This window comes from Castanea sativa, chromosome 7 (genome assembly GCF_040712315.1).
Source record: "Castanea sativa cultivar Marrone di Chiusa Pesio chromosome 7, ASM4071231v1".
In the NCBI taxonomy this organism is placed as follows: Eukaryota; Viridiplantae; Streptophyta; class Magnoliopsida; order Fagales; family Fagaceae; genus Castanea; species Castanea sativa.
The window spans coordinates 16716982-16744888 of NC_134019.1; the positions used below are offsets into that span (position 1 = coordinate 16716982).

The 27907-nt window shown below is 36.5% G+C and overlaps 2 protein-coding genes across 2 annotated transcripts; both read left to right on the forward strand.

Moving 5' to 3' along the window:
* The first annotated feature begins 956 nt into the window (after positions 1-956).
* On the forward strand, positions 957-7612 carry LOC142642039 (uncharacterized). Its single transcript, XM_075816385.1, has 5 exons — positions 957-1597; positions 5235-5359; positions 5562-5876; positions 5957-6126; positions 6902-7612. Exons 1-5 carry the CDS (start codon positions 1229-1231, stop codon positions 7315-7317), a joined length of 1395 nt encoding a protein of 464 aa, XP_075672500.1. The 5' UTR covers positions 957-1228; the 3' UTR covers positions 7318-7612.
* An 11517-nt stretch (positions 7613-19129) lies between these two features.
* On the forward strand, positions 19130-22721 carry LOC142644744 (uncharacterized). Its single transcript, XM_075819318.1, has 4 exons — positions 19130-19616; positions 19709-19844; positions 21642-21810; positions 22300-22721. Exons 1-4 carry the CDS (start codon positions 19377-19379, stop codon positions 22517-22519), a joined length of 765 nt encoding a protein of 254 aa, XP_075675433.1. The 5' UTR covers positions 19130-19376; the 3' UTR covers positions 22520-22721.
* Positions 22722-27907: the final 5186 nt, after the last annotated feature.

Genomic DNA, 27907 nt, shown 5'->3' on the forward strand with positions numbered 1-27907 from the left:
GGAAAATAGAGGAAGGAAAATAGGGTGGAAAATACTATTTTCCATGGTTCGTTTGGGGAAGGAAAATAGGAAGGAGATAAAACTGGGAAAAAAGTTCTCTCCGGACCCACATTTTTTTTTCCTTCCAAATCGGAAGGAAAATTTGGAGAGAAAAGTGTTATGGTAGCACTTTTACAAAAATACCTTCTTCCCACCTATTTTTTTTCAAGGTTCTCTTTTCTCTCTCTCTTTTCAACGTTAGTGAACGTTCTTTTTTTTTTTTTTCAACGTTACTGAACGTTCTCTCTTTCTTTCTTTTTTCAACGTTACTTGAACATTTTTTTTTTCAATATGACCTAATCTAATTTTTACATTATAATAATAAAAATATAAATTTATATATATGATGTGATAAATTTTATATTATCTACAAATAAATCTATTTTTTACATATTATGTAACAAGTGTATAATAGTCAATTTATATAAATTACATTTTTCATCCTTCCATTTTTCTCTCCAACCGAACAAAAGAGTTTTTCACCCTCTTACTTTTTCACCTCTCCAACCGAACACACAAGAGGGAAAACTAAATATTTTCCATCCTCCCACAATTTTCCATTCTTCCACTTTTCCACTTCTCCAACTGAACAGCTCTAAGTTATCTATTTTTTAAAATATTTTCTCAAAAATTGAAAAAATTGTCAATACTTTATTTAATCTAAAAAAAAAATTTTAAAAAAATTAATTATTCTGTGCTACTCATTGAGAAGATCCTTATAAAATACATCATGTTTTATGGGGTATGTTTCTCCCCCACAGCTGATGGGACCCGTGATAGATGGGTCCCTCACGGGTCCCACCAACAATGAGAGGGAGGAAGCTAACGGGGTATACTTTTCCCTTGCAAGTTGCAATAAGGAAAGGTTGCGGAGAAAAAGCTATTGAACTCTAACCCCACTTGTCTATTCTTGAACTCAACAGATGTTGCGTAGATGAGAACGCTTTGTCCGACTCAGAGCAAAGCGTGAGGACACCTTTGAATTCGAAAAGATGCCCTTTAAATAAAAGGGCCTATCCGTCTACCTATATGCAACTATCCTAGCCTATACCTATAGCCATAGGTAAAGTAGACTCAGTCTCCATACTCTAGACTCAAGAAGCCTCCTCTCTCAGCCTTGAACAGACCCAAAATATCTGGTCTTTTGTCTCTTCTCCAATCCCTTTCTCTTTGGACCGAAGGCAAAGCAATGGTGGGAGATGGTCACGTCCTTGGCAGCAATTCCAATTGCAGCAGCCATAACTCAAAGAAAACTAAAGACAATAAGAATAAGAAGAAGAAGAAGAAAAAGCGAGGTGGGAGCAAGAAGAAGATGACACCAGAGCAAACACTGGCGTTCAAGTCTGTGAGTGAATGGGTGTTCCTGGATCACCCTTCTTCTTCTTCTTCTTCGTTGTCTTTTTCTGCCGCTGCTTCCTTTCTTGTGGATGACTTTGGAGTGCAGAAGAGTCTTGGCAAAGGTGGGGAGAAAATGGTGTTCGACTTGCATTCCCATTCCAAATGCAGTGATGGGTTTTTGTCCCCTACAAAGCTTGTTGAGAAAGCACATGTGAATGGGGTTAGTTTCTTTCAAACACTTCCTCAGTATTTCAAATGGGTTTTGCTTGCTTTTTTTCTGAGTGTATGATATGCACTGTTTTCTAATCGTTTTATTGTTTCTGAATGATATGCTGATGCGGGTTTTGCCTTTTGGTGTTAGTTAGCTACCTAGCCCTCTTTTGAGTTATATATAATCTTAGCTTATAAATAATGAATTAGCTTTTGTGAATATTCTTTTTAAGGGCTGTTTGGATTGAGGGAGGGCTGTTTGGATTGAGGGAGGGAGGGAGTAGAGTAGAGTTGGCTGAAAATAGGTAAATTTTGGTTCAATTCTACTCTGCCCTACTATTAGGCTGCATTTTGTATTAGGGTAAGTAAATATAGATTATGGATTCTTTTAAACTCGTCCGCACTTTGTATATTCAATTACAGAAGACTGGTAATATATATATATATATACATATATGGTCCGGTTAATGTGTGCCTTAAGGGCATACATTAAACTATTCATTTATCGTAAAATTTTCTTGACAAGTGAAAAAATTGTCAATACTTTTTCAATTCTTGAAATTTTTTTTTTCAAAAATGAATTATTATTGTGTGTCCTAAAGGCACACATTAGCAAAATCTTATATATATATATATATATATATATATAAAATTAATTAATTGAATATATGTTGCACATCGATTAGCAATGGAGGTTTTGGGACTAAGAAGCTAATGCTTTTGAATCAAACATTGTTGGGAAAGTGGTTGTGACCATGTGTTAGAAGTAAATGCATTTTGTGGGCAGACTTAAAGCATGGCACTACCTAGGAAGCACGGTCACTTCGTTTTGGGTGCTGTACCCCGGTCTTACCAATGTCATACTGGCCATTTTATTTTATGTTATAATTTTTCATAAATTGCTCCTGTCACCTTATCGTACCTGTGTCTATGTCCATGCTTCCTAGGGCACTACTTGGGGGAGCTGGTGTTTGAGGTAGGTTAGAGGGCCATATGGGATTGTGGAAGCATTTGCATAGAGGATGAGACAGCTTTTCATGTTTTACTAGATGTGATGGTGGTGATGGCTTGGCATGATTTCTGGAATGGTGAGACTACTGTAAAGGAGAGAGATTCTAATCTTTTCTAATTGCAAGGGACAGAGATGCTATAGTGGTGGAATATAGAAAGCCCAAAAATGGCTTATTTTATTGAAATCCTATAATTATTTTCATGGTGCATGACTGGCAGGTAGAATCTATGGCACAGTTATTGGAAGACATACACACAACAGTGTTTCAACTTGGGGAGGTAGATAAAATGGAATGGATCCCTTAGGAAATGCAAGGTTTCCAAGTGAAGAGCTACTAATAGGCATTGTGGGAAGGAGGAGGTAAGTATTGTCCTTAGCAAAGCATTTGGAAAGTTTGACCGTCAACAGATAATCTAAGGAAGTGATGGATGATTATTATGGAAAAGGGTGTTTTATGTATAAAAGCAATGTGAGAATGTGGCTCATCTTTTCTTACATTGTGCAGTGGCTCAGGAATTGTGGGCTTGGGTTTTCAGTTTGTCTGGTGTTTCTTGAGTAATGTTTTGTTCTGTGGTGGAGGGGTTATCACATTGGAAGCTTTTTTGCTTAATTTGGTGACTTTGAAGATAAAACAATTCCCATTGCTCTGAGGGTAAGGAATAAAGATGGCAAAGTTGAAGATTTTATTTTTGAAGACAGTATATGAATGTACTTCGACCTCTCATAAATCTTCTATTGCAAATTTTCTAGAGTTCCTGGATACCAATGAGCTTTCATTGATTCTTTTTCTTTCTTTTTTGGGCTTCTCCTTGTATACTTCCAGCGTACTAGGATTGTGCCCTTAGCATTTTATAATGAATTCATTATTTGTATGAGGGGTGGAAGAGGACATCCTTGGATTATCAAGTTGGAAAGAAGGTGGAGGAACCGGTCAAAAATGGTCAATTCATTATCAGTCCACAATTTCATTCCTTTCTTTTTATTTGTCCTAGACAACTAAACACATCAAAGGGAAGGTGACTTTCCCTCCATTTCCATTCCCTTTTCTTCCTTCCCATCCCTTCCATCCCAGTTAATGAGACAATCCATTGTGTTGAAGTCATGTCTTTTGTTTGATATTACACTTTTTTTTGGTGGCGTGATATTCATTAGCTGACCACACTTGGAGATACTATTCCATTGTTGCTTCTTGAAATTGCTGGTACCTATGTTTCAGTTGCTTTGGTAGTTGTATGTTGTCATTTATTTAGTTTATTTGGGTAGAGAAATTTGATGTTTGGAGATATCAAGGCTGTGGGTTTAATTCTTGGTAGACAAAGCTTTGTTTTTTGTATCAAAATAACAGCAGAGATAGGTTGTGTTGATGATCAAGAAAACTATGAGAAGAAGCAAGCTTGGAATTATCCCTTTCTATATGCTTGTTTGAGTTCGGACAAGGCATCAAAATAACATTTGACTGGAATTGCCTATTGCTGTATGCTTGTTGCTTGAGTTCAGAACCCCTCTCTGCAGGATATTTTGACAGCACTTTGATGAATGTTTCTTTTGTTATTCTTTTTGTTGGGGTATTGGAGCCTATCAGTATTAGTGAATGTAATTTTTCATCTTCCTCAAGGTGTTTATGGATGGTCCAGTCATCCATTCTAATGGTTAAAGTGTACTGGGATAGATGAGGGTTTGGAGATTAGGGAGAGGAGATAAATAGAAATGCAGTGGGAATATCTGGGAAAAGGGAACTTCATTATTTGTTAGGAGCATAACTGCATAATTAATTTCTTTAAGTTTCTGAGAAGTGCAACTGGTTAGTGACATGGAAGTGGGGCAAACTTTACCTAGCTCCACTATAAGGGGGCTTTGTCCAAGAAATAGATTGTTTATTTATTTATTTTTAATATAGTGAATTGCTCAATTTCTATAAGAGTGTTGTCCTGGTGCTTCTCTCTCTCTCTCTCTCTCTCTTGTTGCTGTAAGTGAAAGTGAGTGTTTGTGTAAACTAAACTTTGAAAAGGCTCAATTGGATATAAGAATGTAACTAGTTTAGGTTTTCATGCTTAACACATCCGTTGAGAAATAAAATGAATGAGAGTTGATTAAGATGGTTTGTACTTTGCACATGTACAATGGAGTACAATTAATGCACCAATGAGCGAGAGTTATTTAAGTTTAAGGGGTAAAAAGAGGTAGTGTGACCTGAATTAACATGGGTAGATGTAGTGAGAAGGATCTGTTAAATACAATTGTAATATAGTATGGTTTTTGATAAACTTTAAGAGCGGAAGAGGAGATGTGGCCAATCCCAATTTGTTGAGAAAGGACCCATAAATCTGACCCAATTTAAATGGAATTATGGCCTAATTAAAAGGCCAAGAATCAACTTGGGCTATGACTGACAATGAACATTTTTGTGGAAAGAAATATTTGAGTTTCCTGCAATGCTATCTATAAATGTAATGGGACTTCTGTAATTGAAGTTCAAAACTACTTTGAAAATGTTGTATGTTGTTCTTGATCTATGATTTATATTTGTTAAGCTATTCTTATATTTTGATTCTTGAATACATCGTAAGATGTATTGCAATTTAATTATTAAATGTATGCATAACACTTATTTTAAAAAAAAATGTGCCCATAACAGGTGAAAGTTCTTGCTCTGACAGATCATGACACAATGTCAGGCATCCCCGAAGCTCTAGAAGCTGCTCGAAGATTTGGCATCAAGATAATTCCAGGTGTTGAAATCAGTACAATATTCTCTCCAAGGTAAATCTTTGATGTTCTGGCTTTAGGGAGCTTACACACACTCACACATATGAATGTATTGTATATATGTATGTAGTTTCTGGAGAAACCTTTGTACTTAGGTTTTCTTTAATACAATGTTTGCAATTGGAAATCGCAAGAATTTCCAGAAGAATCTTAGTTGTGAGGATATGCCTCTGATGTTTTTGATATTGATTAACAGTGAGCAATCTGAATTAGAGGAACCGGTGCACATCCTTGCATACTATAGCAGCTGCGGACCAAAAAGGATTGAGCAGCTTGAAAAGTTCTTGGCTAATATCAGAGATGGTCGTTTTCTCCGTGCAAAGAACATGGTGTCAAAACTTAATAAACTTAATCTACCTGTTAAGTGGGAGCATGTTGCCCGGATAGCTGGCAAGGGAGTTGCTCCTGGGAGACTGCATGTGGCCCGTGCTATGCTTGAAGCAGGTTATGTGGAAAATCTGAAACAAGCTTTTGCACGATATCTTTTTGATGGTGGACCTGCTTACTCTACGTAATTTTCTTAGCTTATTGTTATATCTTTCCTTGTTACTCTTGTTGTGTATTTCTAATTTTGGATTAATATGGGTTCAGGGGAAGTGAGCCTCCTGCAGAGGAAGCAATACAATTGATATGTAATACAGGGGGTGTGGCTGTGCTAGCTCATCCGTGGGCATTGAAAAATCCTGTTACTGTTATCAGGAGGCTAAAAGAGGCTGGCCTTCATGGGATGGAGGTATATAGAAGTGATGGAAAATTAGCTGGTATGTGATTCACTTTGTTAGGTCATTTTCTTTTTTATTATTTTTGAGGAGTTATATATTTTTAATGGGTGATTGTCAAATCAATTGTGAGAGAATCTGAGAATGTAAATCATTTACATCCTATCTTCAAGCAAGGAATTAATGTCAAAGATATTGCATACTAGGAACACGCCAACTTCTCCGTGAAACAATTTCAAGATATAAATCAACTGATGATGTTAGGTTGTGCTTAACATTTTCTTTTCTAATGTTTCAACTCATATGTGTTGAGATTGTTTAATACCATTGATTCAATCGGTGAGATTTAGTTTTGTTTCCATTTAGTGGTGGATGAAAAAAAAAAGAGCACTGACTTGTGGTGTCAAATACAAAGTAATAAATTTTTGGGTTGATAAGTTTGGCCTAATACTAAATATTACTGTTAAATAGTGGCCATATGGCTGTAATGTGCAATTTGAAAAAGTTTCTGATCACAATTTTTTTCCCTCTTTTGTAAGACATCAAGCTTTCTTTTGTTATGGTGCAACAAATTTCTGAAAATTCTGGGATGAAACTGCTTTCATCATCCTTGTTAATGATGTAGTGAACTGAGTGGATTATTCTTTCTTGACTATGAAGCCTCATTGAATAGATTTTTTATTTTATGCTATATTGGAACACTTGAAATGCTCATATTCTGAAAGGAAATTATCTATGTAAAAACTTATGGAGCCTCATATTTTCCTTATGTTCTTCATCTGGTACTTACATCATTGTTATTTTGTATGGTCAATAGTGTACAGTGACCTAGCAGATGTTCATGGTCTTTTGAAGCTTGGAGGATCAGATTATCATGGAAGAGGTGGGAATAGCGAGTCTGAACTGGGAAGTGTGAATCTTCCAGTAGTGGCTGTTCATGACTTCCTTAAGTTAGCTCGACCAATCTGGTGTGATGCCATTAGGGACATTTTTGAGAATTATGCTGAGGAGCCTTCTGATTCAAATCTAGCAAGGATTACAAGATTTGGGAGGACCCGTATTCTTAAAGGTGGCTCCCCGCTGAGTTGTGGCAAGGATTTAATTGATCGTTGCTTGCCTTTGTGGTTGACAAATGAAGAGAGGCAAAATGCAGATTTTGAAGCCATCAGGTTGAAGCTTTCCCATATCTCTATCAATCAGGGAGGAATTCCAATTCCTGTTGGGAGTAAATAGTCTGAAGTCTGTCTGTACTAATTTTCTTCATCAGCAATGATATTTATTTTTTTGCCCCCATCAAATTCATTACACCTTTCCATTATTGGTATTTCTGCTCATCTGGAATATTTAACATTAATGATAACCTTCATATCCCCCTATTGTTATTTTTTAAAGAGTAGATGTTAGACATGCAACGATCTAACAAAATGCAGAAACAGATTACTGTCTTGTTTATTACTGTTTATGTTGTAACTTTGGCCTTTGCCTCCTCACCCCCTTTCTCCACTTAAAGATTGATTTTCATTTATAAGTTAACAAATTCTTAAATTACTTTAGGTTGACTGTGCTGATCTTTTACATCTTTCCCCTTTCTTGTCAGTTGTCACAATATTCTTCTTTGAATTCTTTGGAGTCAATTACTTCGCTCCTTAAAATGCTGTCAACAGATTGAAAATTTTCAAACTGAATTACGTTTCATTGACATGGGTTGTTGATCTGGAGCTACAGGCTCCCTATATGCCAATTGATTTGGAATTTAATATTAGTGTCTTCTTGGGGGTTTTGGTTTTTGTTTTGTTCTGTTTTTTTTTTTTTTTAACCAATTCTTTTTGAGTGTCACCTCAATAGGGTTGATGGCACTACTTTTACATATTTTGATGGCTTTCTTATTATTCTAAGCTGTTCAAATTGATCTACGAATAATAAAGACTGAGCAATCATATCTTGCATGAATTATTAGAGTCAAAATGACGAAATTTTTTGCTATGGTTGATGGCGAATAACATTGCATGTATATGCAAAAGAAGTACGTTTTTTGTTAATTGCAAAGAAGCATCAATGCTTTTGAGTGCCACCTCAATAGAGTTTTTTTATTATTATTTTTTCCCTCTTTCTAGTTTGTAATGGTTTTTTTTGTTAACTATGAATGGTTTAACTTATTGTAGTGTCCAATCAAACTACCTAAATATAGTTGATGTATCATGTATCAGCCTTATTGGGCAGTATCCTATCCTAGTATATCCTTTGATTGAGTACTATTAGAATTCAGTTGAATTGATTTATAAACTGAACTGAAATGTTTGCAACAAAAAGAATAGATAAAATAAAATCTATTGTCTTGTTTGAAATATTGTAAAATGAATTCAATTAAAGTATATTGGGCATCTAACTAGGGTTATGGCTAAACTTTTGGCTCTCCGCCAAGGTACCAAATTTAGATGTTGAACTGAATGCTTTGATAGTTGTATTTCTAGTCTCATTTTTGGAACAATGAATTGAAGGTGTTACTCTTTGACTAACGGCTCGACTCTCCGCCATTTCTTCGTTATGGTGTTCATCATTACGATTTTCTTCACCCGTTCACCTTTTGAGAGGCTGCTGCTGCATGAGCAATTTGATTTTGGCGGGTCAGTACTTGAACACTAGTAGTTAAGGCTGGCACTTGCCTCTCTACAAGGGGATTGAGCAGGATTGTTTTCTTCATCTTCCATGACTTCAGCTTGGAACGAGATACCCTTCTGTTGTAAAAAGAGTTAAATGACTTATCTGTCTTTTCCCACAACCGGCGCCAAACTATTGATGTAGAAAATTGCCACTAGTTGGGTAGCTTGTCCCAAGATATCGATGGAAGGTCGTCTAGACCTTCAAGAAAGAAATAGGGCTGATCGGAGGGCATTAGTGTGGCACTGAGCTAAGGGTCTTTGATGTCTTAGTCAGGAAACTTCAAATAGCTAAGCGGAAAGCTTACAAACTAAAAGTAAGTATCTTAGGGGGTGTTTGGATTGGTGAAAACTGAGTTATATAACTCAGTTTTCATCACCCAAAACTTAAAAAAATGTTGGGTCCACTGAGTTATAGCTTGTTTGGACAAATTCTTGAGTTAAGTTTTCATAAATCAAAACTCAAAATTTTGAGTTTGAGTTATGAAAACTGAAAACAGATTTTTGGTGTTTTCAGATTATGGAATATGACTTATAGTAACAAAGTTATAAACAAATAACTAATTTGGTGGAATCCACTCTCCTGAGTTGTCTCTATCAAGTTAGACCCATCGAGGCACCCACCAACGGCTTCTTGTTCTTTCTTCTTGTTTCTTTCTTTCTTCATATCTCTTTCTCTCATCTTATGTTTCTTTCTTTTTTCGTGAACTTGAACATAACACACACTTAATTCAAATCTAAAGCCAATTGCACATATAGTATACAAAATTTACATGGGTACTGATGTCTCAAACCTAGATGAAGGAAAAATTCTGGTTTTGCATCTCATACAAAACCCACAGCGGAAGCAATGAACTAGGATCTATTTCATTCATGATTGATAACATGCACTACATAAATTTCAGAATTTAAGAACAAGATAGCGTACCTTGATGTGGAGAAATTCAAAACAAAGATTAGAAGCACTTGGGAACACTTTTAATCTTCACTCCAATTCCACTTTACGCCCAAGATGTGTGGTCTCTCAATCAGTTTTTCCAAGGGAGAATGAAAGTGTGTCTCACACTCTCTCACACACCGTTTCTTTTTCTTTTCTTATCTCTTCTCATAAAAATTCTGTATGTTTCTCCCTTTATAACTAACTGATTATCTAATTGGGCTGGCCTATTGGGCCTTTCCAATTGGGCTTTAGTGTGTGGCTTGGAGTGGGACCAAAAGGGACCAATAAGACACTAGCTCCAATGGGCCTTGGGCTTTTCCGTCAACTCTTGACAAGTCCAAAGTTACCATTAATTATATTTAATACCACTATATAAATATAATTGCACTCTAGGCCTTATTAATAAATTATATCCCAAGACTTTATTATACACGTAACCCCTTCATAAAATATTCGTAATAACACAAAGTCATAAATGTAGACTGCCACTTTGTAAATTACTACATCTTATCCTTGAGTACCCGGTTTAATTCTTTAAAGTTATTCATTATATATTTATGAAATCCAATTTCATAAATATATACTTTAGTAATTTCTTACTAAAGTGGTTAGGCCTAACTCTCTGAATAACTGAAACCATTAAACTTATCTCAAGGGAATATTTTATATCTCCATCAAGAGACTATGAATTCCATCTTGAGAATATATGTTCCATCAACACTAAATGTGGCTGCCCAACATACTGAGGTTTTGACCGTCACTTCAGATCTCACTCCTAATATATCAAAGCAACCTACACTTCATGATCAAGTCCATTTCTCTCAGGATTAAGAGTTCATGCAAATAGAAGTCGTGAGATTTATTATTCATTTGACAGTCGTTAGAAGAATAATAAATCTCACAGCAGTCCTGTTCAATATGTTTTAACTCTTAAAACATATCAACATATCAACTAGAAGTTTCCACTTCCATGATCAAGACAAATCATCTTAGTTGACACGTTATAGTCTTCGCAGATGAAATGCCCAATTTCATCACCGACTACGAACTATAAATTCTAAGTTTACAAAGAACTTGTGATTTACATCTTCTGTGACTTTTCACATAAATCACATACAATGCATCTCATGAACTATATGATAATGTCCCATATTCATGTTACCATTATTTTAGATAATAATAAAATAACTTTATCAATCACAATATTAAGTCATACATCATGTCATACATAATGTCACACATAATATCATACATAGTATCATACAATAGGATTTAAGGGCACTAATCTTAACACTAGAAACACAAACCCATAAACACATGGGTACCAATCAAACACACAAACACAAACCGACAACCATGTTCATCATAAATCTACATAGAAACACAAACACAGAAACATAAACCCATAAACACAAAATCACAATTAAATGCAAACACAGACAGACGCATAAGTCTACAAAATTTTCCCCCAACACAAAAAAAACCCCAGAAATAAGAAATCTGTGAAACCCTTAAACGAGAGAGAGTGCGAGAGCGAGAAAGGGAAAATAGAGTACCCACTTAAGGAAATCCACTCTATAGGGTAGAGAGAAAGACTGAAAATAGATGTTCAGTTCTTGTGGGTTGTTGCAGATTTGTTTGCTATTTGTGGCCTATGGGTTTGATTGATGTGGTGAGGAGAACTAAAGGACAGATTTATCTTCTTTCTCATTTCTTTGTTCCTTTTAAAGAGGGTTTGTATATGTGGTTTTCGGTCTGTGCGTAAGAGAAAAAAAAATCTGAAATTTGGAATAGGGAAGAGGGAAAATATGTGCTGTGAGTAAGAGAAAAAATTCATGGAGAAACGGTGCCAGAAGTGGGAGGGAACTAGTCTCTTGCTGGGTTATGTGAAATGGGTTTTGTGGTGTATAGAGGCATGAAATTAGCTGTTGGGTTTTGTGATGGGAAGGAAGAGAAGTAAAATGAAGAGAGAGAATGTCACACGCAGGTACCCATATGACCGTTCTGTGTAGTGACAGTGGGTGAGCTCCACCATTTTGCCAAAAAAATGGAGTTAGAGAGTGAGAGATATAACTTAGATTTGGAACCAAACATAAATTTCAGAGATATTTGAGTTATAATGGGAATAGAGATAAGAGTTATGAGTTATGAGTTTGAGTTTTGAGTTTTGAGATATGAGTTTTGAGATATGGGTTGTGAGCAAACCAAACAGACCCTTAGTGATTCGTACCTATTTTAGGTGCTATGGGTAGGCCTTTATACTTGCTATATGTGATCGTTTAAGGGTCATTTAAGTCCCCTTCCTTAATTAGGATGATTAAGGTTCTAATTGTTATTGATGGGGCTATTATGGATTTCCTAGCCATTAAGTAATAGTCATCCATAGATTTTGATTAAAGGCTTGTCAATATAGATACTCTATTTTGCAACCTACATTTAACCTCATCCAAAAGCAAAATAGTTATTTCCCATCCCAATGGTAAAACAATATTTGAGAGGTCAAGGGCCTCAATAGGACCATCACATTGAAAGATATCGTGAAATTAAACTTTGACAATTAGTATGCACTTGCATGAATTAAATCCCAACCACATGTGATAATAAACAATTGATATTAATTGGTCCAATCTAATGACGTGTCATAATACTATTAGTTGAGGATATAACTTATATTGATGTGTCCAATCTTTTTTTTTTTTTGAGAGATAATTACAACATGATGCTAACCCCACAACTCGAACCCATTCCCCCCAAACCCCCAAGCACTTTGTGCTAATTAAATCCTAAATTTTGGTTGAGATTAATTGTTAATTTATTGAATTTAATGATAAATGAACTTTAATCAAGGAAGTTTAGGGTTAATTGGTTGAACTTGAGGTCCAAGGAGGGGCTGATAGAGTTGAATTTCAGAAGAATAATGGAATTTAATGACAAAATTGTGTAAAAAAGCCAAGTGACAAGCTATCACTAGGCCTAAGTGTCGATCAGTACTTGGACTAGACAATGCTTCCTATTGAGGACTCTTTTTTTGCCCACATAGCACTACTTCATTGGCAACCCACGCTACATCAACATATTATTGATTTTTTGGGTAAATCTATTTAAAACCCAAAATAAGCTCATATCTTATTCAACTACATAGATTGGGCGCACATGGCCCGCGAGATCCTTACTTCAAGAGGCAGATTCATGATTCATAATTCACATTTCCTCTTCATCAATTGGGATCATAACCCATGACATCATCAACATCAACATATGGATCATGCTCAAGTAATGAATCAAAACTCACAGCCCATATTACCTCTCTCATATTCATGGAAAGCGGCTTCTCCAACGAAAGCCCATATTTACATAGAATGACAACAAAACCTAAGGTACGTCATCTCATCTTTGACTCATGATCCAAGTTCATGAGTCTCTTTGGGGAAATTTTGGGAGTCGTGGTTAGGAGGGCCAAGAAGTATATTCAGTAAAGCTCTAGCGGTTTAAAGTTAATAAAAGAAACATTTTGCTTGGTGTGTCTTCTCTAACTCCCTGAACTCTGACGAGTCAGTGTGTAGCGGGTAACATATGGTAAGCCTACTTAAAAATGATAAAACTCCCCATTACTCTTTTCTTTAAACTTAATATTCATCATATGACAAACACTCAAAAATTCCAACCATCTAAATGCTGACAAAATAACTATTCATTTTATCTCCAACTATTCCTATACAAATTTGGAAACCTAATCATATTATTCTACATAAACTATATTACTATTTTCAACTAAAATCCAACTCAAATACATGACCTAATCTAATTGGCTATCTTTAATCTCCAAATATATAAAATATTCATGATATTTCTAATACCCAGCTGCTATCTACCATAATCAAACTAAATATTCCCTTGTCAATTGCTAGAATAGAGCATTAAGTGCTCTTCTTGGTCATCAAGATTAAGTCACAACATAATAAAGCCTTGACTAGATCTCTATAACTTTATTAACTATCAATCAATCATTCTATTACTTACTAAAAATGTATTGTAATAGAATCTTGGACCAAAAATATTAGCACCCAAAAAAGGAAACCTTTCTAGCAGAACACCAACAGTGTGTTCAGCACTTGACACCTGGTTGAAAGTTATATCTCCAGCCATTTAATGCTAAAATCCTAGCAGTCAGCTGCTATACCCAAAATAGCAAGATACCCTTAAAAGAGATCTTACCATTTTCAGCCAAACTCATGAAATAAATGTTGAATATTTTCTCCAACAGCCAGACATCATCCAGTTGACCTTATCTACTTCTACCCTAAGCAACAGCTGTCTTATGATAGCTGTGACAGTTTTTTCTGACAATTGGAATAGCTTTTTCAGAATAGCTGTGACAGCTGACCCTGCAGCCTTAACGTTACTGAATTTTCTTATTTGGCTAAAAATAAAAACCAACTAAAGAAAATATCTTTTTCTTGCTAAAATCTTTTCCTTTTCTGATGGTCTTTCCTCCAACAGCTATTACCCAAAACAGCAAGAACACCTTAATTAAAGCTAAACATACCATTTTTTGCCAAATCTTAGGATGAATTTTCTAAAGATTTATTGCTGATTGGGACAGATTTTGGCTAAGATAATTTGCTAAAAACCCTCTTAAACTCAGCTATAAATAAAGTCCTTCACCAACACCTCAAGACACACCAATAGAGAAGAACAACTCTTTCATAAACTTCTCTATTCTCTCTCCCTCTAATTATCTTCTTAAGCTCTTAATGAAGTTTTAAACTTCTAAGTTTTTAGTTTCCAAATTAGGAACTAAATTCTTCAGCCCTTAGCTCATAACTACTCTTCATAAGCTCTTATCCATCCTCCAGTAGAAAATCCCAACAGCATTGCTAAACATGCTACAACACCATTACTCTCTTATACTCATTCTCTCACTCTCCATATTCAGAAAATACATCTATCTTGCTGCCCATATCTCTAAACATCTCTTTCTCCACTTCTCTTACACAATCTTATACACATTTACTACACCATTAGATATAACACACCACAACTCTTCTAAACTCCACTCTCATACTCTCTCACTTTGAAATTCTACTGTTTTGCTAGCCATAAACATGTCTCAATGCTCTTCTTCACCTCTCTTATAAAAGCCCTTCTCATAGAAGGCATAAACTTCTAATCCTAAAGTCTTTCTCTTAGAAGGCACTAAGATCTCGTATCAAAGCCCTTCTCATGGAAGACACAAATTTATCTTAGATAAAGTCATTCTCTTAGAAGACACAAATGCTTCATACAAAAGCCATTCTCATGAAAGGTAATACTATCCATTACTTCACAACAATTAAAAAAGCATTGTCAAGGAAAATTCATTTAAGTGTATGATAAATGGGATAAACTTGACCAGCCTCTACACACAGCTGGACATACTCTCTCTCCCTTTAGTTGCACCTACTTTTTCCCTTCAATCTTGAAGTTATTATGGCAAACTGTCTCTCTACCGGTGGAGTCATTCTGCTAGAATACTGTCAACTCACTGATGCTATACAGTTGGAGCTACAAACCATACAAAGATAAGTGACTCTACTTCCATATCTTTAAATTTACATCATTGAGTACATGATTACTTCACCTTTAAATATGTATTACTTTATTTCAACTACTATTATAACTGTTAATCAAAACTATTATATCAAAAACATATATTACATATTTATTCAACCATTATCATGATTCTTAGACTTTGGGCTTTACTCATTTTGTAGGCTTAAAAGTTTGTCAGTAGTCATTGGACCACGTGACCCAATGTCGAGTTTCGGATGCAACTCCCCATACCAACCCGGGCCTAGCAAGGTCACCCCTCCAGCGAACAACATGTGGCCGAGCACCAAAAAACGGCCCCTGAACACTCCCCATAGCAGTCAACTCCAAATAAGGATGGCAATGGGGCGAGACAAGTTCGAAGGATGGGGTATTCGCACCCTGCCCCATATGGTTTTGTCTTACCCCATCCCCACTCCTTGGGGCCCTGCCCCACCTAGTAAAACTCTACTTCTTGTTAATTTGCCCACAACTATTACAATTGTTTTTAATTAAACCTGTTTCATTAATAAAAAAATATATTCTTGAAATTACAAATAAATTTATCCCATCAAATCAAACTAATTTTTAGCAAAAATTGAATAGTATTATTAACGTGTTTAGCAAGACAATATCACAAAAAAAACAAAAATCTTATAATAAAAAATCAATGATTCAATAGTATATAAATTCGTTTATAATAAAGACAAAAGAAAATGTTAAAATTGATACCTTATTTCCAACCTTGCTAGAAAAAAAAAAAAAAAAAAAGAGGCAGAAAGCTTGATGGGTATAATAAAATAAGCTGATGATATATTTGTTTAAATAGTAAGGTTTTAGGGTATGAAAAATTTACAATTTAACCATTATCAATGCGGGGCAGGGGCGGGGCAAGTTGGGTCTAAAAAGTCTAAATGCATCCCTACCCCGCCCCATGATGTGGGTCTAAAATCTCGCCCCATCCTTACCCCACCATCTTTGCGGGTAGGAAAAACTCGCATTGGGTGAAGCGAGGAGGGGCAGGCCAAGCGGGGCAGGGAAAAATTGTCATCTCTAACTCCAAATTGATGGCTTTCACCCTCCATAATCTTGCCCATTCCATTGTAAATAGTCCCTTCCAACACCATTTCAAAGCACCCCACTCCCCTAGAGGTCTATTAGGGGTAACAACATTGATTAGGGTTTGCACTTAGCACACACATAATCACCATGTTTCAATTTCCAATTTATCCAAATATGATTGTATGTTTAAATTAGGGGGTTTTTCACCATGTACACACAAATCCTTGTTTCAATGTTGGATAATGTGTTTTTGGAGGCTATAAATTGTTATTTGGATGATGTAATATGATGAGGACACAATTTACTGTTTAATTATTGTAATTTATTATTTTTGGTATTTTTATGTAAAAACGTTATTTTAGGTTTAGGTGATTTAATTCCTTGTTTTTAGGTGCATTTAATGTTTTTTAGGTCAAATTTGATTCCAGATATGGTAAGGTATCAATTAGGAGTTATTTTAGAATATATTTTCTTGTCTGTCAAGTTTTATGGAGCCCTTAAATAGGCTCTTAAGTCTGTAAACGTTTTTCATATAATAATATTGAATAAAAATCAGAAAAGGTGAGGCTTTGCTCTTCTTTTGGTTCTTCAAGAACTGTGAACTTATCAGGGATTCTTCCTTGTGGCGTTCAAACTTTATACCTTTGGTTCATGATTCTTTATAATCATTGGGTCAATGTCAACTTATACCTTTGGTTCGCGTTTCGATTATAAACGTTGGGTCAGGGTTTCTATCAAAAATCTGAATTTTAGCTTTCTTGGGCAAGTATTCCAATATTTTTGTTGGGTCTCAAAGCGTGTCAATTGAGGTTCGCATCATTTGGTATTAAATATTCCAATATTTTTGTAGGGTCTCAAAGCGTGTCGATTGGGGTTCGCATCATTTGGTATTAGAGCACAGGTTCTAAAATCAGTTTTCTATCCTTTTATCTTTTATTTCCTGTTATCATCCAAAAAAAAAAAAGTGAAAAAAAAGAAAAAAACTTGAAAAAAAAAAAAGAGATGGTAATTATTGAGAACATTGTGGAAGATTCAATTGAGGTTAATTATGAGGATGAGTCCACAACTCACAATCCTCTAGTCTCAATTGATTTGTTGAAGATGACTATTCAATTTGTTGATTTTCTTGGAGTAGAAAATTTTAATTTTATTATCAACCCTTTGTTGATTGATGTTGCAAATAAATTGAGAGTAGATGAGAAGAAATTTTCTGCTACACTTTATGAAGGATTCAAGTTTCATAACAGGATCAAGTCATTAAAGCATTCGAAGTATTTGTTTATTTGGAGTGGAAGATTTCAGATTTCAAAGATGAACTCGAGGACGAGTTTGTTTCAAGTGGAGGGGTCTGATGATGACACAATTTACTATTTAATTATTGTAATTTATTATTTTTGGTATTTTTATGTAAAAACGTTATTTTAGGTTTAGGTGATTTAATTCCTTGTTTTTAGGTGCATTTAATGTTTTTTAGGTCAAATTTGATTCCAGATATGGTAAGGTATCAATTAGGAGTTATTTTAGAATATATTTTCTTGTCTGTCAAGTTTTATGGAGCCCTTAAATAGGCTCTTAAGTCTGTAAACGTTTTTCATATAATATTATTGAATAAAAATCAGAAAAGGTGAGGCTTTGCTCTTCTTTTGGTTCTTCAAGAACTGTGAACTTATCAGGGATTCTTCCTTGTGGCGTTCAAACTTTATACCTTTGGTTCATGATTCTTTATAATCATTGGGTCAAGGTCAACTTATACCTTTGGTTCGCGTTTCGATTATAAACGTTGGGTCAAGGTTTCTATCAAAAATCTGAATTTTAGCTTTCTTGGGCAAATATTCCAATATTTTTGTTGGGTCTCAAAGCGTGTCGATTGAGGTTCGCATCATTTGGTATTAAATATTCCAATATTTTTGTTGGGTCTCAAAGCGTGTCGATTGGGGTTCGCATCATAATATGATCATTAGCCACCATAGTCTAGAAGATCAGTTTCACTAGGTAAGGTGGTTGCCTAACACCTTGTAACTTAGATCCTAACTTTATCAAGGGTTTGTATATTAAATTTTTTCTATATAATTTTCAAATTCTAGATAGTAACTAGGATCAAAAGCAATTTACTTTTTCTTATATTGTATCTAGAAACAAAGCCATGCGATGTTCTTGTTATTTTTCAAATCAATGTACAATTTTTTTCAATCAATAAAGATGATGTATTTTTTATATGGTTTCTTATTTTTCCTTTAAATAAATTATGTGATGACTCTTTTGTAAAACCTTTGATATAAGGGTAAAATATCATCAATCGAACCACCATTTTGAGAGATACTAACACGATTTTACCCACTCATGCAAGTTTGACCTAACTTTTGATCGGATGGGCCAGGAGCGTAGTCTCTCATGTTAGTTACACTCATTAAATATTGTGCAATTAATTCTAGAATGTTGTCTAAGAGTATGGAAAACCTTCTCGGTTTTTTCTGTATCGACAATAACCTTAGTAGGTCTTTTACTCGCCCCAGATCTCTTATACAACCATCAGAGACTTTACCAGTTGAGCTAATTAAAACCCATTATAGAAATTAACTTAACCAAACCATATTGGCTGAATCAATTAGGTTGGATTGGTGAGTTATACTTAGATGTTTCATTTTTTTTTTTTTGGAGATAAATTATCACAAATTACATAATATGCCTAAATTATATTCTAAATTTTCAAAGTCATCAAAATTAGTTTTCAAAAATACCAACACAAATCAAAATAAAATATTAAAATAAAAGTAATAATATAAATTTATAAACATAATAAATCAAGTTGGATTAGGATAGGTTGAAAAAACTATAAACCCTACAAATCCAGGTTCAAAATAAAATTCCATTGGATCCACACTCCTACTTCAAATTTTGTTATGTAAACATGAAAATCATGTTATTCTAAATAATAATTACAGTATTAAATTAAAATAATAATATTTTCTAAATTTTGATGTGGGTATGTATAGTACGATCTGTGCGTCCTTTGGGGGGTTTTAGAGAGGGAAGAATCAGAGAATTGAGAATTGAGAATTGAGAAAATGAGCTTGTCTCTCCTTCAAGGCTATTCTTCCGCAGAAGAGGAAGATGACCAACAACCCCAACACCCTTATCTCCAAAACTCCGATGAAGATGAAGAAGACGATGACGAAGACGAAGACGAAGACGAAAAAAACGACAAGGAAGAAGCTATCCACGACAAGTCGTTTATCAAACTCCCAATACCTTCATCTGGGTCGGGATCTTCAGGGCTTCCCTCTGTGTTAGACTTATTCTCCGAAGTACATCTCTCTCTCTCTCTCTCCTTGGGAAAATTTTGCTTTTGCTTTCTTATTTTACAGTAATGAATAATGAAAGCAGTGAATATTAATAGATTTCAGGACCGCCAGCGTTTCTGAATAACAGTGTAGAAGAATATGGCAAAGTTAAAGATGCGGGACAGCAACAGCAGCCAGTGTTAGGCAGAAGGAGAAACCACCGCAAGGAAAACAAACAACACTTGCCTGCAGGTTACTTCTTCTTCTTTCTTTTTTTCATAGTTTAATATTTATGCCAAATAGAACAATTGCTTAAGAGTACTAGGCCAAATAAATGAGACCCAAATTTGCATTTTGCTGTACAAAAGCCTGGAACAAATAAATGGGTATATTGGTAATCAACTTTTTGAAGTTGGAGAGGTTCGAATTTGAAATAGTTACGGATTTGAAGAAAGTCTTGAAGCAGTAAATTATAATGCATAAGAATGAGTTGGAGTCGGAGATGGAGGGCGAGATTGTGGGGTCAGGATAAACAGGTTATTTCCTGAAAAGGGTTTCAAGAATTTAGAGAATAATTGCATTTGAAAGAACTGACCTTTCTATCGGATTTTGTAAGAATAAGAATGTGTTTTGATGATCTCAACAGTTCCCATGACGTTGGACAGGTTGTGGAATCTGTGTGTAGAGTTTACAATTTTAGAAGGAAAGGGTTAGTGTTAGTGTTAGGGTTCATGAATGGCTAGGGTTTTGGTAGTGAAGGCCGAAGGGAAAAGATTTGATTTATGGTTGCAAATGAGATAAAAAAGAAGCTGAGAACAAATTTGTGTAGGAGTTGTGAACAGTAGTGTGGACAATGCATGGAAGGCCAATGGAAAAGAGAAAGAGGGAAAGAACACACTAACGCCTGTGTGCCTCAATACTAACACTCTTTTTTTTATTATCTATTAATCAACACTTCCATTTGAGTACAATGGCACACTTTCAGGAGGAATTGAGGATTGCTTATTTTGGATTCTGAATTGAAAAAAACAATTTAGTGTATGATCTTCTTACAACTGTGCAGCCATGAATTTTATCCTCACTTTGGATAATCTTATTAAAAAAAGGTGGTGGTTATTAATAGCTTTCGGATGTGCTAGTGTAGTTGCGACATAGTAGAGCATCAGCTACTTCAGTCCTATAGCTCAACTGCTCAAGCGTTGTGGTTTTTTTGCATTTTCAGCTTGTTATTAAATAAAGCATCTTGGTAATCCAGCTTGTTATTTTATTATGACTAGCATGGAGATTCATAGTAATTATTAATGAGAAGACAATGATCTTGATGGTACAACTTAACAAACAATGTGATAAGCATGTTTATATCACCTTATTCTGCATTAGTAGTAGTTTGTTAGAGTTTTATTTGAAGGTGCTTTGACTGCACTATCAACTAAAATCTGATAAGTTGTCCTAAGACATTATCTGTTACTCAAATAGTAACACCTTTCTTAGGGCCAAATTCCACCACTTCTATGTTTTAATGGTATGGGACTTTAGTTGTTGCAATGCATTTTTAATATAGTAATGAGATTTTAATAGTGTACAATAAAACATCTTGTAATGTATTTCTATTTGACCTTTCAAAAGAAAGTAATGTATTTCTATTTGATGCCAAAAGTTTTTTTTTTTTTTTTCTTGAAATAAAAATATTTGTTATTTGATTGGATATTAAAACGTCAGACCTGATTGCATGCCTAGTAATCTCAAATGACATGGATGTCATAATTAATATTGTCAAATTTAGAATATTTTGGTTGGTATCTTCCTTGTGGATATTCTTGATACTGTTACTTCAGCTACTTGTGCACTGAAAACTTCTGTGTGGGAGGAAATGTCATGGCTAGACATTCAGTGATTGACAGTGTACGGATTATGCATCTAATTTTATGAATTGAAGATTGAAAGAGTTTCTTTTTGGTGTTAGAACTTACTTTTCTAACTTAATGGTAAATTACTTAGATTGTAAGAAATTTTTTTTTTTTTTTTGACGGTTGTATTATTAAAGTATAGGTGCTGTAGTTGAGGCTAAACCTCAACTTGTTGGTATCCATGAGCGAGTAAGAAGTGATATTGAGGGTAATCGACCTCCAGCATCATCAGTTTCAAGCACAACAGAAGGAGGCAAGCGAGTGGCAACTGTAACCAATCCTAATGCTGAGGATGCTGCAGAGCTATTGAGGTATGTCCTCATCTCTTTTTTTTTATATGTATTTAATTTATAATTACAACTTGCCAATGAGCTCTTCCTTGTCTCACACGAGTGGGTGGAGGGTGAAGTCATGACTCACCGGATGTATGAGTAACTTACCTATTAAATTTAAGAAATGAAAAAGTTGATGAACAGAACATTATTTCCTGCTACTGCTGAAGCATACTTTGAGAGATCAGTAAAATGGTGAAGCAGGTTTCCTTTGTAGTAACTGCAACAGTTGTGGCTTACATAAGTCAATTAATATTTTCAATTACTTAGGTATTGATATTGACTTAAAACAGAATTACTGATGTTAATAAGCAACCACTTGGGTGGGTTTATCAAAGTGTTTAGCACTCTGAGGGCCAACTAATCAATTGCATGTGTGCCCTCATAATTGAGGACTAAAGATGTACATACCTGTTGTCTAGTACTCTATCAAAGCCTTTGTCTAAGGTGTCTCATCTCTGTTTATAGGATGTGCTTGCAATGTGGAATACCCAAGACTTTCTCAAATGCACGAGGAATGGTCTGCCCTGTATGTGGTGATCGCCCTCTTCTAGACGCTAGCAATGAGCTCAAGAAGAAGGGTTCTACCATCAAAGACAAGGAGAAGAGTAAGAGGATGAAGGGCCAATCATCTCATGCTTCCTGGAAAAGCGAAACAGAGATGCAGCTTCGGCAGCAGTTTGACTAGCAATGTTCAGCAGAGTGTTCTTCAGAGATTGCCCTGTGATAGTCTAGAGCTTTTTTTTAAAATTATGAAGATACACTACTGTATAATTGATGTAGTTCATGGAGCTATTAGAAGTCTGGTTGGCCGAGCAAGTTGATCAGGGCATGTGCAGTGTACAATACTTTATTATGATATCATATGCTTTTGCTTGCTTTGTTCTGCTTGCTTAAATACGTATACTCACTACGGTGTAAGTTTAACTGAGATTACATCGGCATTCCTGCACAACGTTATTCGAACTGGGTCATGCGTGATAAACTAAAATTCTATGCAGCGGGTTTTGTCGTAGCGGAGAGTTGTGGAAGATGTGACCTGTGACCTACGAAAGATGGTAAACCTGGTATCATGAATAGTTTTTAATAAATAGAAGTTTATAGGACTCAAAACGAACAATAATGGTTTGTGGAGGGAAATAAAATTTGGTGGACTATAACATTTTCCTTCCTTTTTGGTATTTGTCCTTTTTATTTTGTGGGACTATAATATTACACACCAAGCACAAATTTGTCTGACACATGAGAAGGCAAAATCATCCGAGTCAAAGTGCATACTCTCATAATGGCGGATGAGAGTCAAGGAACAGGCTTCTTCATGCAAGCCTAAAATAAAGGTTGGTGTTAGTGTCGAGTTTGTTTTGGGAAGTCAAGCTCGGAACAAAATACTGGCTCAAAGAACACCTATAGCTACAGTGTTCTTTTACGCCTACAAAAGAAACAAATTTCAAAATTTAAGAAAAAGAATACAAATTACAACCTATAAAGGATTTTTTTTTTTTTTTATGAACCTATAAAGGAATTTTAATTTATATCCAATGGTAAATATAATTATAATAATAATAATAATAATAATAATATAAAAGTATAGGTCCTATAATGAAACGAAAATAGGAAAATTAATGTCCAATAGTAAGTTTAAATAGAATAATGTGCGTTGAGTGGTAAAATAAAATTGTTCCAGAAATTAGTAAACTCACAAGTCTAGTGATAAAATACTAGTAAAACAATACAAGTTCTGTGCGGTCATCGGCCCATTGCAAGATGGCCCATGGGCTAAAGATCGGAGAAGAGTAATTTGTTGGGCCTATCACGTGCTGCTCGGCCCAGGGTGTCATGGACTACACAGACCTCAAGGCTTGGTGCTGCTCAGAGTCTGTTCTAGGGTGCCCTGGTAATGCCTTGGGGAAGGTCGCCGCCGAGCACTATTTGGCTTCTATCACAAGTTCCAAGGCTGACATACCTGTTTCAAAAGTGGGGTATCCCTCCGTTAGGAATAATCCCAAAGGGACCCACCTACATGAAAAATCATGAGGTGCAATCATAATTAACCCACTAAGGGACCCTATAGGGAAAGAGAAGAGGAAGTAGGGGTTAGACATTGGAAGGTAAGGAACCAGAGAATTAGGGAGGAAGAGAGAAAAACTAAGAGCAAACCAGCTCGGGAAGAAGGTAGGTAATTGTATTTCAGGTATGGACTTTCGCCTTTAGGAGTTTCCCATTGTAGGATATCCATTCACCCACCACAAGAAGTAAATTGTGAGCCTAGCACAGCAGTTAGCCCATTAACCGAGATACGGGCGTGCACAATTGGTGTCGTCTGTGGGAATCTCCTACTTAGCTGTAGTTCCAGACAAAGTTAGCTACCTTTGAGCATGGCCGACCAGCGTTGGACAGGTTTTGTGGATAGCCAGTCTGGGGGTTCATCTTGGGGCTCGAGTTGGCATGAGAGAAGGCAAAAAAGGGATAAGGACTATAGGTACGAAGAGCACGTAGAGTAGCCGGACTCGGGAGAAGGATCCTCGCAATTTTATCAATCAACGTCCTACATTCTTGAGCAAGAGCAATATGATAGAAGCAATGAGTCAGGCTCTATGAAGAGTGGCTCGATCACCATTGTTTGACGAGATTGAGCGTGCTCAAATGCCGAGACATTTTAACCGACCACCGTTCATCTAATATGATGGTAAGGCTAACCCCATTGAACACGTCAACCATTACATCCAGATGATGTCACTGTATAGTTAGAATGACACACTTATGTGAAAGGTATTTCCTTCCAGTCTTTGACCTACGGCTTTAAGATGGTTTAATGGGTTAAGGAAAGGGTTGATCCACAATTTTGATGAGTTAATTCAGGAGTTTAGGGCTTGGTTTATGACTTATACTCAGGTGCCCCAACCTATTGACGCACTACTATCCATGAAGATGGGGGTTGGAGAGACTCTTCAAAGTTATGCTAACAGATATTGGGAACTGTATAAAGAAATTAGGGGAGGCAACGAGAAGGTGGCCGCTAGCACCTTTAGATTGAGACTTCCACAAGATTCAGAGCTAAGAGATTCATTGACCATGAGGCCCCCCAAGAGTATGAATCAGCTAAAGAGGCAAATTAAGGAATATAAAAGCCTGGAATATGATCGACAGCAAAGTAAAGGCAAGGCGCCCGCTACTTCGCAGTATGCAAAGGATCCATTGCCTGGGGGCTTTCAGCCGAGGCCGAGGAGGGAAGTGAGAATTCAAAAGCCTAACATTCGGACCGGGGAGATCAACGTGGCATTCAAAGAGCCCGTTCATAAGATTTTGGAACGAATTAAGAACGAACCTTACTTCTGGTGGCCGAGCAAGATGGGAGGTGACCCTGCAAGAAGGAATCAAAACTTGTATTGCATATACCATCGGGAAAAGGCACACATTACTAAATAGTGCAGGGTATTTAAGGATCATTTGGAGCAATTGGTGAAGTCTGGGCATTTGAAGGACTTTGTGGTGGCGCCTAAGGTCAACCCTAAGGGGCAGGCATCGAGAACCTAGGGGAATATACTCCTACCACCATTAGTGGTTATCGAAGTTATAAATGCGACTTCAAATGGCACAAATTTAAGTCGACGGAAGGGAATTTTAAGTGTGATTTTGGTGGAGAACCTGAGGGCAAAAATCGGCCCGGGAAGAAATTAAGGTTGGATCGAGGGCCGATTGAATTCAAAAATGAGGACTTGGAAGGGATGGCCTAGCCGCATGACGACGCTCTCATAGTCACTTCAAGAATTGGTGGCTTTTTAGTGAAAAGAGTATTAGTAGATCAGAGAAGTGGAGCCAAAGTGATGTACCCTGACCTTTATAAGGGGTTAGGGTTAAAAACAGAGAACTTGTCTAAATATGACACCCCTTTAGTAGGATTTGATGGTAGGGTGGTAATCCCTAAGGGACAAATTTCCTTGCCCGTTAATACTGAAGGAAAATAGATAATGGTAAACTTCATTGTGGTGAATTCATTCTCCCCATACACTGCGATTCTCGGTCGACCCTGAATCCATGCTATGGGAGCCGTACCGTCTACCTTGCATGTGAAGGTGAAATACTCAGAAGGCACAGGCTACATCTCAATGCTGACAAATGTGCCTTCGATGTAGGGGCTAGAAAGTTTATAGGGTATATTATTACGCATTGAAGAATAGAAGTAAACCCTAACCAAATAAGTGCTATTGAGCGACTCAAGCCACCAAGCAACCCAAAAGATGTACAAAAGTTGACAAGGATGATAGTTGCGTTAAACTGTTTCATGTTGAAATCGGTGGATGGATGTTGACCCTTTTATCAGTTGCTAAAGAAATGGAAAGAGTTCCTATGGACGGAGGAATGTGAGGAGGCTTTCCAGGACCTAAAAAAGTATTTGGTTAGCCCACTGATATTATCTTGCAGTGTATCTCGCAGTGTCCGAGCATGCCGTGAGTGTCGTATTGCTGAATAATCAAGAGGGAGCACAAAGGCCGATCTATTATATCAATAAAACACTGGTCGATGTGGAAACCTAGTATTTGCCTTTGGAAAAACTCGGAAGTTGCTTCACTATTTCCAAGCACATAATGTGTATTTATTAACTGAATACCCCCTGCAGTCTCTACTTAGGAGATCTGACTTTACAGGAAGGATAGCAAAGTGGGGTACTAGACTCGAGCCATTTGATATTTGGTACAAGCCCAAAATCTCGGTCAAGGGACAAGTGCTCGCTGATTTCATCGTAGAATTCACTCCCATTGAAGGGGGCCATGGTGGGGTGTATAATGTTGTTGCCCAGCCGTGGACGGTGTTTGTTGACAGCACATCCAATGCTCAAAGGGTGGGAATTGGTATCGTAATCGTATCACCAGAGGGAATAAAGCTAGAGCATTCTTTGAGGTTAGGTTTCTGAGCATTGAATAATGAAGTCGAGTATGAGGCGCACAGTACTTAGAACCGCACAGAAGCTAGAGGCGGTTGATATAGAGATCTATTTGGATTCTCAGTTAGTGGTGAGTCAAGTTGATGGAAGTTTTGAGGCCAAGGATTCTCGGATGGTCGAATATTTGAGGGTGGTAGGGCAGATGATGACTAAGTTTCAAAAGGCAAAGGTAATCTAAATCTCCCGAGGGCAAAATAGGCATGTTGACTCATTAGCAACACTAGCCTCATCCTTAAACAACAGAATTCCCCGGTTGATTACGATAGAGGTATCACGCGAGCCTAGCATTGACCCGTAAGTGGGGGTATTGGTAGTTGCAGCATTCGGATCAAGCTGGATGGACCCAATCATAGAATTTCTAGTTGAGGAACGGCTATCGAGCGAAAGTAGAGAAGCTGAGAGGGTACGTAGAGTTGCTGCACAGTTTTGGCTGTCCCAAGATCGAAGGTTGTACAGAAGGTCATTTGGAGGTCCCTATCTATTATGTCTTCACCCCTCTAAAGTTAATGACCTTTTGACTGAATTACACGAGGGAGTATGCGGCAGTCATGTTAGGGGCTGTTCGCTAGCTCATCGAGCAATGACCCAAGGGTTCTGGTGGAAGAAGATGTAGAGGGACGCTTCCGAATATGTAAGAAGATGTGAACAATGCCAGAGGCATGCCCTAGTCATACATCAACCAGGAGGGAATTTAAATCCAATAAGCAATCCATGGTCTTTTGCACAATGGGTGCTAGATATCATTGGGCCATTTCCCCGAGCAACCAAAAACAGAAGGTTTGTTTTGGTGGTCGTTGATTACTTTACGAAGTGGGTTGAGGCTAAAGCGTTGGTCAATATTCAAGACGTAGATGTCAAGAAGTTTGTATGGAAGAACATAGAGAAGAGGTTTGGGGTACTAGAATCTCTTATGTTAGATAACGAGTTGCAGTTTGACAGTAAGGCTTTCGATAAGTATTGTGGTGATCTTGGGATTAAGAACAGTTATTCGACCTGTACATAACACCACTAAGGCATGGGGGAATGCATAAGTGGTTGAATCTCGACCTTACATGTGGAGTGGCTGTGAGCAAGGGGAGAGGAAGCGTTGGCTAAGGGATCTTGTCTTGGTCTGTGCTAAAGGTGTGATTGCCT

Bases quoted from the DNA above. Each gene is read 5' to 3' on its own strand.
- LOC142642039 (XM_075816385.1), top strand. From the start codon at position 1,229: ATGGTGGGAGATGGTCACGTCCTTGGCAGCAATTCCAATTGCAGCAGC. The intron at 1,598-5,234 runs GTTAGTTTCTTT...TGCCCATAACAG, and splicing joins AGAAAGCACATGTGAATGGG to GTGAAAGTTCTTGCTCTGAC. The intron at 6,127-6,901 runs GTATGTGATTCA...TATGGTCAATAG, and splicing joins AAGTGATGGAAAATTAGCTG to TGTACAGTGACCTAGCAGAT.
- LOC142644744 (XM_075819318.1), top strand. From the start codon at position 19,377: ATGAGCTTGTCTCTCCTTCAAGGCTATTCTTCCGCAGAAGAGGAAGAT. The intron at 19,617-19,708 runs GTACATCTCTCT...GAATATTAATAG, and splicing joins TGTTAGACTTATTCTCCGAA to ATTTCAGGACCGCCAGCGTT. The intron at 21,811-22,299 runs GTATGTCCTCAT...CTCTGTTTATAG, and splicing joins GATGCTGCAGAGCTATTGAG to GATGTGCTTGCAATGTGGAA.